Source organism: Panicum virgatum, chromosome 3K, assembly GCF_016808335.1.
Source record: "Panicum virgatum strain AP13 chromosome 3K, P.virgatum_v5, whole genome shotgun sequence".
NCBI lineage: Eukaryota > Viridiplantae > Streptophyta > Magnoliopsida > Poales > Poaceae > Panicum > Panicum virgatum.
In genome coordinates this window covers 32,913,552-32,931,182 of record NC_053138.1, presented here as the reverse complement: position 1 = coordinate 32,931,182, position 17,631 = coordinate 32,913,552, and the positions used below count along the sequence as shown (strand labels likewise).

Below are 17,631 nucleotides of genomic sequence, written 5' to 3'. Positions count from 1 at the left end.
TTATAAGCTAATATACATTAATACATATTAGTTTATTTTTACTAATAAAATTTTTCCACATCAAGAGATATATTATTCTTCGATCCATACATGAAAAGTCACCCAGAAAATATATAAGTTACATGAATTCTCCTCTTTGTTTACATCTACATTGCAATCTTTGTTTTGGTTTTTCTTCATTTGGACAAGAGGGCTTTACATATTATGCAGAATATGAGTACATGTCAACAAAGATATGTATTATTATTGTAAACGAAATTTATGAACTTTCTTGAGGGAAACAAGTAATATATAATGAACTCAACAATCATGAGTCACCAATTTGTCCTTATTCAAATCTTATCCTCCTCTTGTGGGTACAACTAGGTTCAACAGGTATGAGTCATGTGTCTTGTCCATATTTCAGGTACCTTACGATATTTGTCTACAAGCTACCACTATCTTATAAGTTTTGTACTAATTTGTTTGTCCTTATCCAATTTGAAGCAAGATCACATTGTCATCCCTTAACATGATATAAAGCCCACATTGCATCTCTTCCTCGAGGATATCTAATGCCGTCATCTAAGTTGTGATAACACCACACTTCACCCTTTGCTTTTCTTGAAAGCTCCTCATTCAATTCCCCCCGCTCTTTTAATTCCCCCAATTGTGCACGCCAAAGGTGTGCCAAATGATTGAAGCAATCCGCACGATCGGACGGCCACGATGCATGCCTTTGTTACGCTCGCACTCCCTGCCACCAGACTGCCCTTTCCAAAAGAAAAAAAAGGCCTACGCAAAAGTGGCAAAACCCTACCCTAATAACCGCTCAAAAGCGCCGCAAAAACTTAAACAAAGCCCCCCCTGGCTGCACGAAATCACCACTGGACTCGGTTAGTGATGGAACCCACCCCGCGGGGCCCACGCCAGCGTCCCCGTCACCATCCACACGGGCCCTTATAAATACGCCCACCACTGTGTCCACTGCGGCACTGCCCATCCCCATCCCCCCTCTCATGCTAATCCCCCTCCTCCCATCCCATCCCTCTCCTAATCAGTAATCACTCCCCTTAAACCCCCCGAGCCTCCACCTCAACCGGGCAGGCACCCATGGGCTCATCGGGCTCCGCCTCGTCGTACAAGCTGCAGCTCGCTCTCGCGGTGCTCGTGGGTGCCTCCTCCACCGCTGCCGCAGCCTACTACCTGCACTGCCGCGCCGTCGCGCAGGTCGGCGGCGACCTCGCCCGCTCCGCCTCCACCCGCCGCCGCCGGCCCCGCGCCCCCGCCGGTGCCGCCGGCGGCAAACCCCCTCCTGCGCGCCGCGCCGCCGGCGGCTCAGCTTCGCTTCCTGACCTCTCCGCGTTCTACGATGGCGTCGGTCGCGGCGGCGGGCTCGCCGCCGGTGGGTACCTCGTGGAGGAGGAGGAGCAGGAGGGGCTGGTTGGCCCGCACGCCAACGGTGGCGCGCTCGACCACGCCGACTTGCTCCAGATCCCCGAGGGCTTGCCCAGGCTGCACGTGGGCCCCGACGGTATGTTTGTTCCGCATTTATGGACACGTGTGCTCGGGCTGGGCTGGGTGCGGAGTACTGGGGTGGGAGTGGATAGGATTTGGGGAGGTGGCCTGAAGATAGGAGTTAGGCCGCGAAATGGCTTTGCCCATCGTGCGCACTGGGTATGACAATAAGAGGAAAATGACATAAATGTTGTTGCCCTCATCAAATTCCCAACTCTTGTGACGACCGATACACATTTTGGATTTTGCTTAAAACAAGCAAATAAACATTACAAGGAATGAGCAGAACTTACAAATGCATTTGGGTGAAGCATTTGCATGCTCAATTTAAGCTTTAGGCGCCATGAAAGTTGTGCATAGCAAACACTGCAAGGGGAGAAATGTATACTAGATGGTGAGATGATGCCGTAGTATACAAGGGGAGATGCATTAACATGTTTCGTGTGTGGACCATTAGTGAGAAGCTATTCAACTTAAGAAGCTGATACTAGCACCTCTCTTAACTCCTGGATTTATGTTTTGAGGTGCATGTATTTACCTCGAGTAGTTGAGTGTGCATAAACAAGTTTGTAGTATTGCATATGTAGAAGGCCATAAATTATACTGTAATGCTGCAATTATTTTTCCGAGTTGAGAAATAACTTCCTTTTCTATTGACAAGGGCCCCCAGTCTAACCACCTGCTTCACATCACATGCTATTTTTAAATCTGCAAATCTTTGCAATGCCGAGCTGATTTTCCTGAACTATGACAGTGGCAATGTGGAATGTAGAGGTAGCTTAGGTTAAAAAAAGGATTATTGCTGCTAGCCATAAGCTTGGGCAATTGTTCCATTCTTTATTGATGCTTTCTACTAATAATATGTTAATTGGTCACACCACTTGTGCTGATTCATTGCTGGTTGTTTGTACTAGAAGTCCAGAACCAATTCTGGGAGCTCCAAGCAAAAATTTAAACTACTCGAAGATAGTTTTATGAACTTTGTATTCTAATTCTGGAGTGCAAAATGTCATCATACATTGCATCGATTTAATCAGCATGAGATATGCATTCAAGCTATAACTTCTGTGATGCATTTTTATCGTTTTTTTTTCTTTTTTGCTATGCAAGGCACTAAAGTTTACTTTTCTTTCCTCTGCAATGGCCTTCTTTTACATTGAATGGTTATTGCAGGCAATACACAACTTCCACGCTCAGGTTCAAACAGACGAGTTGCAGTAATTAGGCCTAACTCACCCAAGTCCCCTGCTGCCAGTGCAAGTGCATTTGAGAGTGCAGATGGATCTGATGAGGATGATGCTACACAACATGGTGGTAAACTTGACAATGGCTACATTAACACAAATGGAAACCTTGTAAGTTCCCATCTTTCACTTGTCATGGTATTTTCCTATTATTATTTTTACTCTTCCACTCTTCTCAGCTTTATATTTTTATGTCAAAGTGGATCTTGGCATGAATTTGTGTGCCAGGGATCACATGATGGTTCACAATTGTTTGAAAACAATAGGGATTGTGCGCATGTTATAAGTTGATCAATGGCTAAAATCTTTCAGGGACAATTTAGCATGAAGTGTTCCTTTGTTGGATCCTGTATTGTTTGTAGGATTTAATATTATGCTCATACAAATTTACTTTGCATGCATACTGTATTTAACAAGTAACCAACTGGTCAAACACTGGATATAAAATATCTCAACATCATTTCTTGGATTCAATCAGTAGCTTGCTTTTGGGATGCATTACAAAAGTATTATTATGATTATTTATTCCAAATTATACGTTCTTATTAATGGTTCTGGGAATAGATATACGCAGACAAAGGGTGAATACTTTGTTTCTGTTTTATTTGAATATTACAAGTCTGTAGAGAAGTTATCTTGGGCTGCAAGTAAACCAATATTGATTCTGATGGATTATGAGACATGGCTTGACAACCCCTCCAACCCGGTGAAACAATTTGTCTTGGCACTGTCTGTAATGGCCATAAACTCCGTTACTGGATGTAATGGAGGTGGTTGCTAGGTGCTAGGAATATGGATATCTCCAACATGGCAGCATGCCCTAACCTGCTCCCAAGATGGTTCCTGAGATCAAAGAATGATGTTGTTCCCAAGATGCTCTATTATGACTATTGCATTTGATGCAAATGGTCAACAGAAAATGATCTGCATTGCATTTTAGTATACAGTGGCCATTAGGAATTTTATGAATGACAGAGAATAACTTGATGTAAAAAAGTAATGCACTCATACATTATACTGCTTCTGCTGCCTTTCTATACAACTTCTAATTTGGGTGAAGCTTGGAACAAGTATGTTCGTTAAGAAATTCTTTATTTGCTGCAAAGATGACCTATATAATGCCTTTGTTTTAGATATTACACTAATTTGGTTGCTGTTATGAACCATCAATTATATTCAACTGATATGTTCTTCACTTCTATTGGTAGGGCAATTGGCAATAAAAACCTATTTTTTTCTCAATTTGTAAACTCATTTTGAGCAGGAAGGAGAACGCAAAGGAAATGCAAGTGTGGAAAATGGGACAGCTAAACCATCAGCAGTAGCAAACTTGATACGATCACATAGTATATCCAATGATCTTCATGCAGTTCAACCTGATCCAGTTGCTGCAGATATTCTACGAAGAGAACCTGAGCAAGAATCGTTTATCAAGCTGTTAACTGCTCCAAAGGGTATGACATTTGAATACGAATAATATTTTTTTCTCAATCACAATACGAATAATAATTCATAATGCTGATTTAATGGTGAAACAGTGCCTCTCTTTTCAAACATTGACAGAGCTAGAAGAAAATGCTAATATTGTAATTGTTTAACTATGCTTTGGTTAGGTCACCTGGCTTGACCTGTGCTACCTTTATTTTTCAAACACACTCTTTTGACCTAGGTCGAAGTAGTCTAAGTTTAACCAAATTTATAGAGAAGAATATTAATGTCTAACTTATCAAATGAGTACAACAACAACAACAACAACATAGCCTTTTTTCCCAAGCAAGTTGGGATAGGCTAGAGATGAAACCCGAAAGAAATAAGTTCAAGGTTTAGGCACATTGATAGCTAGTCTCCAAGCGCTCCTATCCAAAGCTATCTCTTTAGAGATATTCCAATCCTTAAGGTCTCTCGTAACCGACTCATCCCACGTCAGTTTAGGTCTACCTCTACCCCTCTTTACATTATCGACCCGCTCAAGAACCCCATTACGCACCGGCGCCTCAGGAGGCCTTCGTTGGACATGTCCAAACCATCTCAGCCGATGCTGGGTAAGTTTCTCCTCAATTGGTGCCACTCCGACCCTATCCCGAATAACTTCGTTCCGGACTCTATCCCTCCTTGTGTGCCCGCAAAACCACCGCAACATCCGCATCTCTGCTACACTCAGTTGCTGGACATGTCGCCTTTTTGTAGGCCAACATTCAGCACCGTATAGCATCGCCGGACGAATTGCTGTCCTATAGAATTTGCCTTTTAGCTTTTGTGGCACCCTCTTGTCACAAAGGATGCCAGAAGCTTGTCGCCATTTCAACCAGCCAGCTGAAATTCTATGCCTAACATCTTCATCAATGTCGCCATCCTTTTGTAGCACCGATCCTAAATACCGAAAAGTATTCTTCTGGACCACCACTTGTCCATCTAGACTAACGTCTCCCCCCTCATGCCTAATCGCGCTGAAATCGCACATCATGTACTCGGTCTTGGTCCTACTAAGTCTGAACCCTTTCGACTCTAATGTGCGTCTCCACAGCTCTAACTTTCTATTAACCCCTGCCCTACTCTCGTCAACTAGCACCACATCATCAGCAAAGAGCATACACCAAGGGATCTTACCTTGTATATCCCTTGTGACCTCATCCATCACTAAAGCAAATAAATAAGGGCTCAATGCTGACCCCTGGTGTAGGCCTATGTTAATAGGAAAGTCAGTGGTGTTGCCATCACATGTCCGGACAAACGTCGTCGCATCCTTGTACATATCCTTAATGAGGGTAATGTACTTAGTTGGGACTTTGTGCTTCTCCAAGGCCCACCACATGACATTTCTCGGTACTTTGTCATACGCCTTCTCAAGGTCAATGAAGACCATGTGCAAGTCCTTCTTCGGCTCCCTATATCTCTCCATCAATTGTCGTATTAAGAAAATCGCCTCCATGGTAACTTATCAAATAAGTCAATTATGAAAATATATTTCATAATGGATCTAATTATTTGCATTTGACATTCAAAATATTATTACTATTTTCTATAAACTTGGTCAAACTTGGAACAGTTTGACTTAGGATAAACCAAAATGCCTTGTGTTTCAGGATGGAGGGAGTAGTACTTAGATGTTGCAGTCCTTTGTGGATATATGCACGATTTATCAATTTGTTCTTAATATTTGGTGTAAGTCAAGAACCATAATTAAAAACCATGGTAAACTTTAGCACAACTTATATTGTTGGGTTGTGTGCCTGGATAATTTCTTATTTCTCTTGTTGTATAGTTTGTGATTATTTTGATGTGCAATTTCCAGAATATAACTCATATACGTGAAAAACTTATCTATTCACAAGTAACTATTTTTAAAACTGGTGATTGTATTGTTGTCTTCAGCTGAATAAAATCTGAGCACCGAGTTGGATCTTGTGTACAACATGTATGGAAGTTTATTAAATGGTATTTTCTATTTATGGCAGAGATTCCAACTGCTGATGAAATTGAAGTTTTCAAAATCCTTCAGAAGTGCCTCGAGTTAAGAGACTCTTATCTTTATAGAGAAGAGGTTGCTCCATGGGAGAAGGAAATCATAAATGACCCCTGTACTCCAAAACCTAACCCCAACCCGTTCACTTATGTGCCTGAACCAAAGTCAGAGGTAGTTCTGCTTGTTGCAGTGTTTCAATATCTTTCATTTTTGTTCTTTTCGTATTCCAACTATTAATTGTTCTTTCAGTATGTCTTCCAAATGGTTGACGGTGTGGTCCATGTTTATGAGGATAAGAATTGTAAGTTCTACTAGCGCACTCCACTTGCTTAACTAGATGCTTTCGTGATTCATTTATTTCCCCTTCCCTTTTCTTCCTCAGACACGGAGAGAATTTATCCTGTAGCTGATGCTACAACCTTCTTCACTGACTTGCATTATATTCTCCGAGTAACGGCTGCGGGGAACACAAGAACTGTCTGCCATAATCGGTTGAATCTTCTTGAACATGTAATCATGTAGTAAAACCATTTACCTCTTTCATACATGATGATTTTTTTTAATGCTCTGCTAAAGTTCTCTGGGTGTGATGGATTTTTATTTCCTATCAGAAATTCAAATTTCATCTGATGTTAAATGCGGATAGGGAATTTCTTGCCCAGAAGACTGCACCACATCGTGATTTTTACAATGTCAGGAAGGTTGACACTCATGTTCACCACTCAGCATGCATGAATCAAAAGCATTTGCTGAGGTTCATAAAGTCCAAACTAAGAAAAGAACCTGACGAGGTATATTCACTAATTAATTGGCAAAAAAAACTTTCCTAAATGGTACGAAACATGATTTTGTTGTTGCCTTACAATCATGGTTATGCATATTATCTCTTGTAGGTGGTCATTTTCAGGGATGGTACTTATATGACTTTAAAAGAGGTTTTTGAGAGTTTGGATTTAACTGGGTATGTTTTGGATTTGTCCTATGTACATATTATTCTGACACCACAATTTGCTAATAATTCTTATTCTTCTCAGGTATGATTTGAATGTTGATTTGCTAGATGTGCATGCAGACAAAAGTACGTTTCATCGTTTTGACAAATTCAACCTAAAATACAATCCGTGCGGCCAAAGTAGGCTCAGAGAGATTTTTCTCAAACAAGACAATCTCATTCAAGGTATTAGTTGTTCTAACGTCCTTTGGTAGTATTATAAATTTATGTTGATATAAAGTTGGGACTGTTGGTGTATATGTGAGCCCATGTATAGAGGCCCATCTAGAGGCCCATGTATAGGATCTATATATCCCACCCTTCTAAGGTTTGGAGGAATACAAGCTATTATTCTCTCCATCAGAGATCATTTGAACTTCACTGAGCGTCATCTTGGAAAATCAAGTTGGCCCTCTAGACAAAATTTCCCTAGCAGCGTGTCAACTTGTGCGCGATAACTTGATAAACATCATCCTTAAGTCAAAAAGTGTTGCACAGTTTTCAGTTCTCTACTAGTCTTAGTAGCTGTCCAAGATCTTCTGTAGCAGGAAATGAATTAGTTCTGAGATTTCTTTCCTATTTTAAAATAGTAATGATCTTAATTGCATATTAAATTAATTGTGGCAGGAGGCTCAACGTGAATAGGTACCAAAGAAAGCTTAAATATTTGTGTGCAGAAATATGTAATGTTTGAACTGTAACAATTTTTGCGCTGCTATAGCCCTGCAACTTGAGACATAGCAGCTGCTTAGGACTTGCAATAGCACATGCTTTGCCATGGTACGGTGCTCAAAGCATTGGGGAAATACCTTATGCTCCAGGCTTTTAGGTTCAAACTTATTTGGTGAAAGACGTCCTTAGTTATTCACTGTTCATTTGTGATCATATGGTTCAGTGGTCCATATTTTTCATGTTAAGCAATTACTGATTGGCAGATTAAGCTGATTTTTTGTCCTTATATGCTAGCTTCTAATACAATCCAAGAGTAATCTTCTAAACACACCTTATGAGCTCCTGAGGTTATTAACGTGTAAGCCACCACCTTTATCTTTAGATTATCTTCGGAAAATGGACATAGACAGAGCTAATGTGATAAACCTGGTTGCTCGGTTTTGATTTCTGATTTGTTTGATAATATGCCCAAGTCTTGTTTGATGAACATACCTAGAAATTAACGTTTGAAAGATGTGGTTACTACATAATATTTCACTTTGGTTTTTCGGTAATGATCAGATCGTGGACTATGATTAATCATTGTATTCACTTCCGACCAATATTTAATGTTTTCAAGAAGGGAACATATCAGGTGCAAACTAATCTCTTCGTGCAAACCGTGCAAACTTTAATCTGGACCACCGGATCAACATCCAAGGGGTATAGGGGATTGGATAATTTTACAATTAACCGCTCGCCCTTGAATTGGGTAATCACACTTTTGCAAATCCCCCCTCCCCACTCCCTTTGACGTCTCCCCTTGGATGTTTGTCGGTACCCCAGGACTGGGGTACCCCCTCTTGCTGTGTCTAGGCAAGAGTCTCGTAGTTATCCTTAACTACGCCCTGACAGCCGGACCCCTGTGGTCCAGAGCCATACTCTCCCGGCAAACGGCCCCGGACCCGCTCCCCACTTGAGATGGGTCCGGTGACGCCACGTGTCCCGGAGGAGGTAGCCCTCAGCCAAAAACAGCTGGGGCCCCGGACCATAGTCACAGGATTCGGGGTCGATGCCTCGTCCCACGACCCGGGAACGCCGTTCCGATTCGAGGGTCGGGGTCAAAGAGGGTCAGTGTCCCATTCAAGATTGGATCGTGTCCCGGTTTGAGAGGGGTCGCAGCCCTATTACTAGCAGATTTAATTGGGATAAGAAGGTTAAGGGTGTGGTTTTTGTTAGATAATGAGCCGAGTACGTGTACTATGGTCTAAACGTACTCTTTTTATACATTTCTTATATGCTTGTGCAAATTAGTTTCTTCATTAGTAGCACATATATAGTTTTTGTCTTTTTAAAGACACATCGACCCGAAAATATCGACCCGGATGAATCAGGGTCACGTTCCACATAATAATTTATCGTTCCACAGAGGTATACCCCCTTCGTACCACAATTTCATAAAGTGACGACCCTCGACCCTCGACCCCGTTCCTCGACCCGGTCGACCCAGGAACTTTGTGACTATGCCCCGGACCCTCGCCGGGTCCTGGACCCCCATATACTATCCGGACCCCTCAGCAGGGTGGAACCGACACCCCGCCTGGGGCTGGTCCGGAGCCGCCACGTGTCCGTAGGTGCGGGCACGCGCGCGGGGCCGCGTGCCTTCCACTGGAAGACTCACCTACCTACCGCATTGAATGCGGTAGGCAGAAGTGCGCTCTGCCACAGCAGAGCCCGAGGCGGCTTTTGCCAGGTTGCACTGTTGGTCGCGTGTTACCAAGGCGCACAGTGCAGTCGCTGGCGCCGCCCACGCCGCGTATGACAGTCTACTATGCCAGTTGGACACGACGGCTCGGCTTCGCCCATTATGATGCCTACACGGTAGCCTCGACAGACTACGCCGTAAGCTACATTGCCCCAACGGGCGCCTCGCCGATGGGACAAATAAAGACTCGGTCAGAGAGACTACAGGGCGATGAAGCGTATCCGAGAAGAGATTCTCAACCGCTGTAGCTCCATTAAAGCTTTCTGCGCAGTATACTATACATCCACGTTAGACCCATCTGTCGGGGTCTGAACGCCTGTGTACGCGTCCCCTTGGTCTATAAAAGGGAGACGCTCGCTAGAGGAAGATTTAAGTCCCGGCAGGGCAGAGGATAGACTCATTCATACTAAGAGCAATACATCTCACAGTGGACGTAGGGTATTACGCTCCGGCGGCCCGAACCACTCTAAACCCGAGTGTTCTTGCGTTCTTGCCCCCAAGCTAGATTGATCTAATCGCTTAGCGCTTTCCCGAGAATTCCCCCTCTGGGATTAGGCGGGTGTGTTCCGCCACCCGGCTGTGGGTACCCTAAAAAGCCCACGACATTTGGCGTCGTCCGTGGGGATAGGTGCAGGCGTTGGCTAGATCTCCAGGCTTCTGAGGCTGAGCTCATCCTCTGCAACGGCAACGAGAAGATGAAGAGAGGCATGACGTCATCCACGCCGCATGCCACGGCACCGAGACGACGATGCCCTCGGTGCGGCGGCGCACGGCAGCGGCGCCTGCTGTGCGTCGCCACTGTGACACCTCAGAGCCGGCGCGGCGGCGCGCAGCGGAGACACCCGCTGTGCGTCACCCTACAACACCTCTGCGTCGGCTCAAGGTTTTCTCTCAAGCAACCACCAGGGTTCCCCTGCGGCGGCATGGTGTCGGCTCAAGGCTTTCTCTCAATATGAAGCCTGGAGCCGGCCGCTGTGGCCCGGGGGAAGTTGACTGTCGTCTCCTCTCTCGCCAGGGCCGAGTCTCTCTCGGTGCTGCTGCAGACAGGACCCCGTCACCAGGCGCAGGGGCCCAACGCCAGCACCAAGGTCGAGCCGGCGAATGACCGCCCTTCTCCACGCTCCGTGCTCATCCAAACGAGCACCCAGCTCGTGATGAGCGGTCATCGGGCTGGCTTCCGACGGCAGACGGCGACGGCTGGACCACTCCCATTCAAATCTAAAGAATTCGTTTCCATGCTACCTAGGCATATGACAGTTCTTAGGCAGGGAGGGCCCCCCCCGAGCTCCCAAGGTGATGCTGGATGATGCAGTTCAGGCACGTCTAGGATGCCTTCGCCTCCGACGACTATTGAGAACTCAAAGGTGGCAGTTCCACTCTGGCTAGGAATGTGCAGGCCTTACAGAAACGGCCGTAGGTTACCCCTAGATAGGACTAAGAGAGTACATCCTTGTAATAACATGGCGCCTACGTGTGGTCCGGAGCGGTAAAGGTCCGCCCTTGTAAACCCGATCTCTGGCTTCATCGCACAAACAGGCAACACCAGCAAGTGGTCCAGAGTGGTAGAGGTCCGGCCTCGTAATCCCGACCTCTGATGCACACCACTATAACCACAATAAAGGAGAATTGATTTCTCAGTCTTATCTGAACTTTACCTTGATTACACTTATCCGTTTTGATTTAGCTGTGTCTTTCTCCCAAACGGAGTCTTTTCTTTAGTTACTAACGATCCAAGTTGAGTTGCTGGCTTGTGGTCAGGTGGGGACACCCCTTCTAGCTAGAAGGCAGTTCGGACCCCTAGGGACCTGCTCAGGAGAAGTGGTGCCCGTATCCTGGGGTAGAGAAGCTCCGCGTAGCTTAGCCTGGTAATGTACCCTAAGCCTACGTACTTCACTGCCCTGTTACGAGTCCCCTAGTATCCGAGACTGCTGTCCCTAGAGGTCCCGGGCTCCTTTCTAGTATAAGGCATGGTTTCCTACACCTTGCTGCAAGGTCCAGTGATGTAATTCATGGGATCGTCAGCAACGCCTCAAGTCCACTCCGGTGGCCCGCTCCGGCGGAGACCGCTCGCCACGGTCGACTCAAGTCCACTCCGGTGGCCCGCTCCGGCGGAGACCGCTCGCCACGGTCGCCTCAAGTCCACTCCGGTGGCCCGCTCCGGCGGAGACCGCTCGCCACGGTCGACTCAAGTCCACTCCGGTGGCCCGCTCCGGCGGAGACCGCTCGCCACGGTCGCCTCAAGTCCACTCCGGTGGCCCGCTCCGGCGGAGACCGCTCGCCACGGTCGACTCAAGTTCACTCCGGTGGCCCGCTCCGGCGGAGACCGCTCGCCACAGTCGCTAGGAGCCAGGTCCGGGGAAGTGATTCTCGCTCCCTGAGCGGTCCGAGGTCCGTGTAGCCACTTGGCTTGGTTCCGCACCTTCGCCGCCCTATGGAGAGCGCTCTAGTACCTGAAACTGGCAACAGGTGTTCCGGCCTCCAAGGGGTCCGGAGCACCCGCTCTCGATATGAGCACACCGACACAGCCAAGTTGCGTGGAAACACATCACGATGGTGGCTCCACCCGCGGGTTCGTACCTCTCCCGAGGTGGGCCCGGGGGCCACTGTCGGTACCCCAGGACTGGGGTACCCCCTCTTGCTGTGTCTAGGCAAGAGTCTCGTAGTTATCCTTAATTACGCCATGACAAACGGACCCCTGTGGTCCAGAGCCCTAATCTCTCGGCAAACGGCCCCGGACCCGCTCCCCACTTGAGGTGGGTCCGGTGACGCCACGTGTCCCGGAGCCCTCAGCAAAAAACAGCTGGGGCCCCGGACCCCGCCGGGTCCCGGACCCCCATATACTATCCGGACCCTTCAGCAGGGTGTAACCGACACCCCGCCTGGGGCTGGTCCGGAGCCGCCACGTGTCCGTAGGTGTGGGCACGCGCGCGGGGCCGCGTGCCTTCCACTGGAAGAATCGCCTACCTACCGCATTGAATGCGGTAGGCGGAAGTGCGCTCTGCCACAGCAGAGCCCGAGGCGGCTTTTGCCAGGTTGCACTGTTGGTCGCGTGTTACCAAGGCGCACAGTACAGTCGCTGGCGCCGCCCACGCCGCGTATGACAGTCTACTTTGCCAGTTGGACACGACGGCTCGGCTTCGCCCATTATGACGCCTACACGGTAGCCTCGACAGACTACGCCGTAAGCTACATTGCCCCAACGGGCGCCTCGCCGATGGGACAAATAAAGACTCCCCTCGGTCAGAGAGGCTACAGGGCGATGAAGCGTATCCGAGAAGAGATTCTCAACCGCTGTAGCTCCATTAAAGCTTTCTGCGCAGTATACTATACATCCACGTTAGACCCATCTGTCGGGGTCTGAACGCCTGTGTACGCGCCCCCTTGGTCTGTAAAAGGGAGACGCTCGCTAGAGGAAGATTCAAGTCCCGGCTGGGCAGAGGATAGACTCATTCATACTAAGAGCAATACATCTCACAGTGGACATAGGGTATTACGCTCCGGCGGCCTGAACCACTCTAAACCCGAGTGTTCTTGCGTTCTTGCCCCCAAGCTAGATCGGCCTAATCGCTTAGCGCTTTCCCGAGAATTCCCCCTCTGGGATTAGGCGGGTGCGTTCCGCCACCCGGCTGTGGGTACCCTAAAAAGCCCACGACAATGTTGATCCGGTGGTCCACATTGAAGTTTGTATAGTTTGCACAGAAAGGTTGGTTTGCACTTGATATGTTCCCTTTCAAGAAAGCTATCTTGGTGCCTTTTCAAAATACTCATATTAATATTTGATTCAAACTAGGCCGTTTCCTTGCTGAGTTGACAAAGCAAGTTTTCTCAGATCTTTCTGCTAGTAAATATCAGGTAAACTGCCAAGTTGGTAACTTGTTTTTTGTTTTCAGCGGTACTTCTTATTTGAGCTCTTTTAACTTTTTACTATACTGTAATGTGCTTTGCCAGATGGCTGAATATAGGATTTCAATCTATGGAAGGAAGCAAAGTGAGTGGGACCAACTTGCAAGTTGGATAGTGAACAATGAATTGTACAGTGAAAATGTTGTCTGGCTGGTTCAGGTTTCTTTTACTTACGTCTCTTGCTACTAGTTACTTGTGACAGTGTTTATAATTTTCTAGCACTTAGTGAACTACTTGCTAATATATTATATTGGATAGTTCTGTGACTCCCGCTGCTTTGTTCACATTGTCAGTCGTCTACTGTTATTGTGTCATACCAGTATAGCCCTACAATTATATTTGTTATTTTCTTTAGCTATATGTGGATCTACTGCTGGCTTGTTCCACCAAACTTATGCAATTTTAGTTTACATCCACTGTTTCTCTAATAATCAGTATGAATACTGGACAAAACTACCTTCAACAACAGTATAGTGTGCAGACTACCAAAATGAGGACTTAGCGTAAGATTTACTCCATCCGTCCCAAATTATTAGTGTTTTGGCTTTTCTAGATACATTGATTTTACTATGCATGTAGACATGACATGTATTTAGATGCATAGCAAAAATTATGCATCTAGAAAAGCCAAAACAACTAATAATTTGGAATGGAGGGAGTAGTTCTTATACATGGAACAGTCAGTAGTACTTCCCTTTTCACATGGAAACTAAATCTTCAGAATAACAATAATGATTATTGATGCAAAGTTGGTATATGGTTCTGTCCTGATAAATCTTGTGCATTAAGGATGCAGTATCCCATGAAGTCAAGGTTTTGATGTTCTGAAGACTGTACTTCTACTTAACAACATGACAATAAAAACAAAAGTTTTAACTTTCACAGTTTTGCAGATTCCACGCTTATATAATGTGTACAAGGAAATGGGTATTGTTACATCATTTCAAAATCTTCTTGACAACATTTTCCTTCCTCTATTTGAGGTTACTATCGATCCAGCTTCACACCCACAGCTCCATGTCTTCCTAAAGCAGGTAGGGAAATCATTGCTATATAAATTATAATTTGGATATCTACTGTGTGTGTTGCATCCACCTTTCACCTAAATATGGATATCTACTCATCTACTGTGTGCATGTGTGTGTGACATGTGAGCGCGAACATCACCACTCCTCCCCCTCCCTTCCTGCCTGTGTGTGTGAGTGACACAAGTGTGCGGCGTGCGCCCACACATACACACCACACCCTCTGTGTGTGTGACACAAGTTTGCGCCCACACACACCACGCCCTGTGTGTATGTGTGTGTGACACTTGCGGGCACGCACACACAGCATCCATGTGTGTGTGACACATTCATGTGCCCACCAACACACACCCACCCCATGCCTATGTGTGCTTGTGCGTGTAGCACACATGCACACAAGTGCGCGCGCAGATGTATACAGGCGTTGCAACATTAGATTGACTCTTTTAGCACCTTGCAGGTTGTAGGGTTGGATCTGGTTGATGATGAAAGTAAACCAGAAAGGCGTCCGACAAAACACATGCCCACACCTGAACAATGGACCAATGTGTTTAACCCTGCATTTTCGTATTATGCATACTACTGCTACGCTAACTTATACACACTAAACAAGGTGATTATATTGCCTTCTTCCTCTAATTCTCCATATTTTTCGAAGAAGTCACGCTTTAGTTAAATTTTCAGCTGCGTGAGGCTAAGGGGATGACCACTATCAAATTCCGTCCACATGCTGGGGAGGTAAAATCTATTCCAGGTTCCTCTCTGAAAGTCCAGTATCCTGTTTGCTCTAATGGGTATGCTCATACAGGCTGGAGACGTTGACCACTTGGCTGCGACATTTCTTCTTTGTCACAACATATCACATGGAATCAATTTAAGGAAGTCTCCGGTGCTTCAGTACTTGTACTATCTTGGTCAGGTAATATGCTACCAAATTCCATAGCCCAGCATGATTTCAGGCTCTCTGTAGGTTTCACACATATACCATAGTCAGAAATGATAATCAGGATGTGTTTACTTCACTTGTTTAATGACCGTAGGCAATAACAGTAGATGGCATGATAAATGGACTCGCCGAATGTTGTATCATACTCAGAGAATCTCTTTCTTAATGACATTCGAACTGGCTCCACAAGTTGAATGTGTCCTTTGATATTATTAGGCTGCATGGCTCCACAAGTTGAATCTGTCCTTTAATATTATTAGGCTGCCTAATTGTATTTCTTCTTTGCTCTTTGAAGCTTCCTTGAAGATTGTCTCCATGTTTGGCTGCACCTTGTGTCACATCGACCCCACTTCCTTTTCGGATTCTGATTTTTGAACAATGATGTTCTTCTTTCTAACCTGCTGTTTCAATTTCATCAGATTGGTCTGGCAATGTCCCCATTGAGCAACAACTCATTGTTTCTTGATTATCATCGGAATCCTTTCCCAATGTTCTTCCAACGTGGTCTGAATGTCTCATTGTCTACGGATGATCCATTGCAAATTCACCTGACAAAAGAACCATTGGTGGAAGAATACAGCATAGCTGCTTCGGTATTGCCTATTTTCTTTTCTGCAATTTTCCATGCACACATGAAGCATGAGAGTTGTGTATATGTGTATGTGCATACAAGTGATTTCAGCATTTACCTTCGCAAACACACATAGACACAGAATATGCTAGATAACTGCTGCACCTATGCACAAAGCATGGGGAACTGACGTCCATTTTGATGTGGTTTCAGCTGTGGAAGCTCGGTTCTTGTGATTTATGTGAAATTGCGAGGAATTCTGTCTATCAATCTGGATTTTCACATGCGCTCAAGGTGAGAAATATTTTGCTACTTCTCAGGACATTTTTTTATTGCTCGTTCCAAGACTGTTACCTTCATTTTAGTTATGGTGTGATGGTATGAAATGTGGCCCTCACATGCTTTAAAGTAGTGCTTTTCCCTTTGGGGAGGGTATTGCTTTAGGCATTTGAACTATATATGCTAGAAATGATGGTAGAGAAGATTCTTACCATCTTAGTTGTATATTTGTGTGCCCAGCGCACAGCAAATAAGTATTTGATTTCTTGCAGGCACACTGGATTGGCAAGAACTACTTCAAGAGAGGACCTGCTGGAAATGATATTCATAGAACAAATGTACCGCATATCAGGGTCCAATTTAGAGACATGGTATGAACTCTGTTGTCACATTGATAATATGAAGTGAATGGCATTATTTAACTAATCTTTTTTGTAGAAGTTAGGCGAAATCTGACTCATACAATATTTTTTTCAGATCTGGAGAAATGAAATGAAACTGGTTTACCTGAACAATAACATCTTAATATCTGAAGACCTGGACCAGTAAGATGTTTGCCCTTGTGTATATCCCATATTTGCTATGGGGATCATACGTCATATTTGGGTATAGTCTATTCCCCATCCTCTGGTGTAGATCTTGAGACAAAAGTATTCTATGTCGAAAATCAAATCTAACATGTGCTTTCCTTGAACCGTGCAGCCACTGGAAGTCGGCATGAGGGGCAATGAGATTTGGAGTGTCTCAGCCAGGAAAACTTCCATGAGTGTCCCAAGCACACAAAAGGATAGAATACCTTAATAATAATGAGAAGTGAAGCGGCACACAAGTGTGCTAGGGTTCCGTTAGAGGGTGCATTGCAAGGTGCTACTTGTAAAGAATGTAATCGGTAGTGGATGAACTCTGGTTAGATAATATACCATTCAAATAAAAGTGTTGCCGCTTGCTTTGCTCCTAGGATGAAATTGGAAGCCTGGTGAGCTGCTGTTTCCTGTTTGTTAGTACCCAGATGAAAAGGATGCTGTCCTGAGTCATGACGCTCTGCTCATCTGCTGCTACCAACTTCATCTGCTTAAAATTGCTCATTGTTTTTCGAAAGCTGCATTCCAAATCTTTGAGTGATGAATTTATCTCTCCATCTATTTATGTTACGAGGTGAAGCTCAGGCTGCGTGGGATGATCCATCAGTTTTATGCATTGGATCGATCCATCCTTCTAAGTTGTTGAAACCTGGTATTTGATTCCTGAACAATTCGTCACGGCATATGCAAATCCACTCCTTTTCTTACCTGAAAA

The 17,631-nt window shown here is 45.3% G+C and overlaps 1 protein-coding gene across 2 annotated transcripts; it reads left to right on the top strand.

Moving 5' to 3' along the window:
* The first annotated feature begins 975 nt into the window (after positions 1 to 975).
* Positions 976 to 17,446, top strand: LOC120699036 (probable AMP deaminase). 2 transcript variants are annotated; one of them, XM_039982900.1, is made up of 20 exons: positions 976 to 1,513; positions 2,671 to 2,852; positions 4,006 to 4,195; positions 6,197 to 6,375; positions 6,454 to 6,505; positions 6,587 to 6,714; positions 6,816 to 6,995; positions 7,098 to 7,165; positions 7,239 to 7,381; positions 13,402 to 13,463; positions 13,560 to 13,673; positions 14,408 to 14,548; positions 15,000 to 15,152; positions 15,224 to 15,277; positions 15,348 to 15,458; positions 15,781 to 16,078; positions 16,270 to 16,350; positions 16,608 to 16,706; positions 16,813 to 16,941; positions 17,038 to 17,433. In XM_039982900.1, the coding sequence occupies exons 1-16, from the start codon at positions 1,093 to 1,095 to the stop codon at positions 15,787 to 15,789; spliced, it is 2,187 nt and encodes a 728-aa protein (XP_039838834.1). In that variant the 5' UTR covers positions 976 to 1,092; the 3' UTR covers positions 15,790 to 16,078; positions 16,270 to 16,350; positions 16,608 to 16,706; positions 16,813 to 16,941; positions 17,038 to 17,433. The 2 variants fall into 2 exon arrangements, with proteins under 2 accessions (XP_039838834.1, XP_039838833.1); XM_039982899.1 differs by having other exon boundaries at positions 978 to 1,513; positions 15,905 to 16,078; positions 17,038 to 17,446.
* Positions 17,447 to 17,631: the final 185 nt, after the last annotated feature.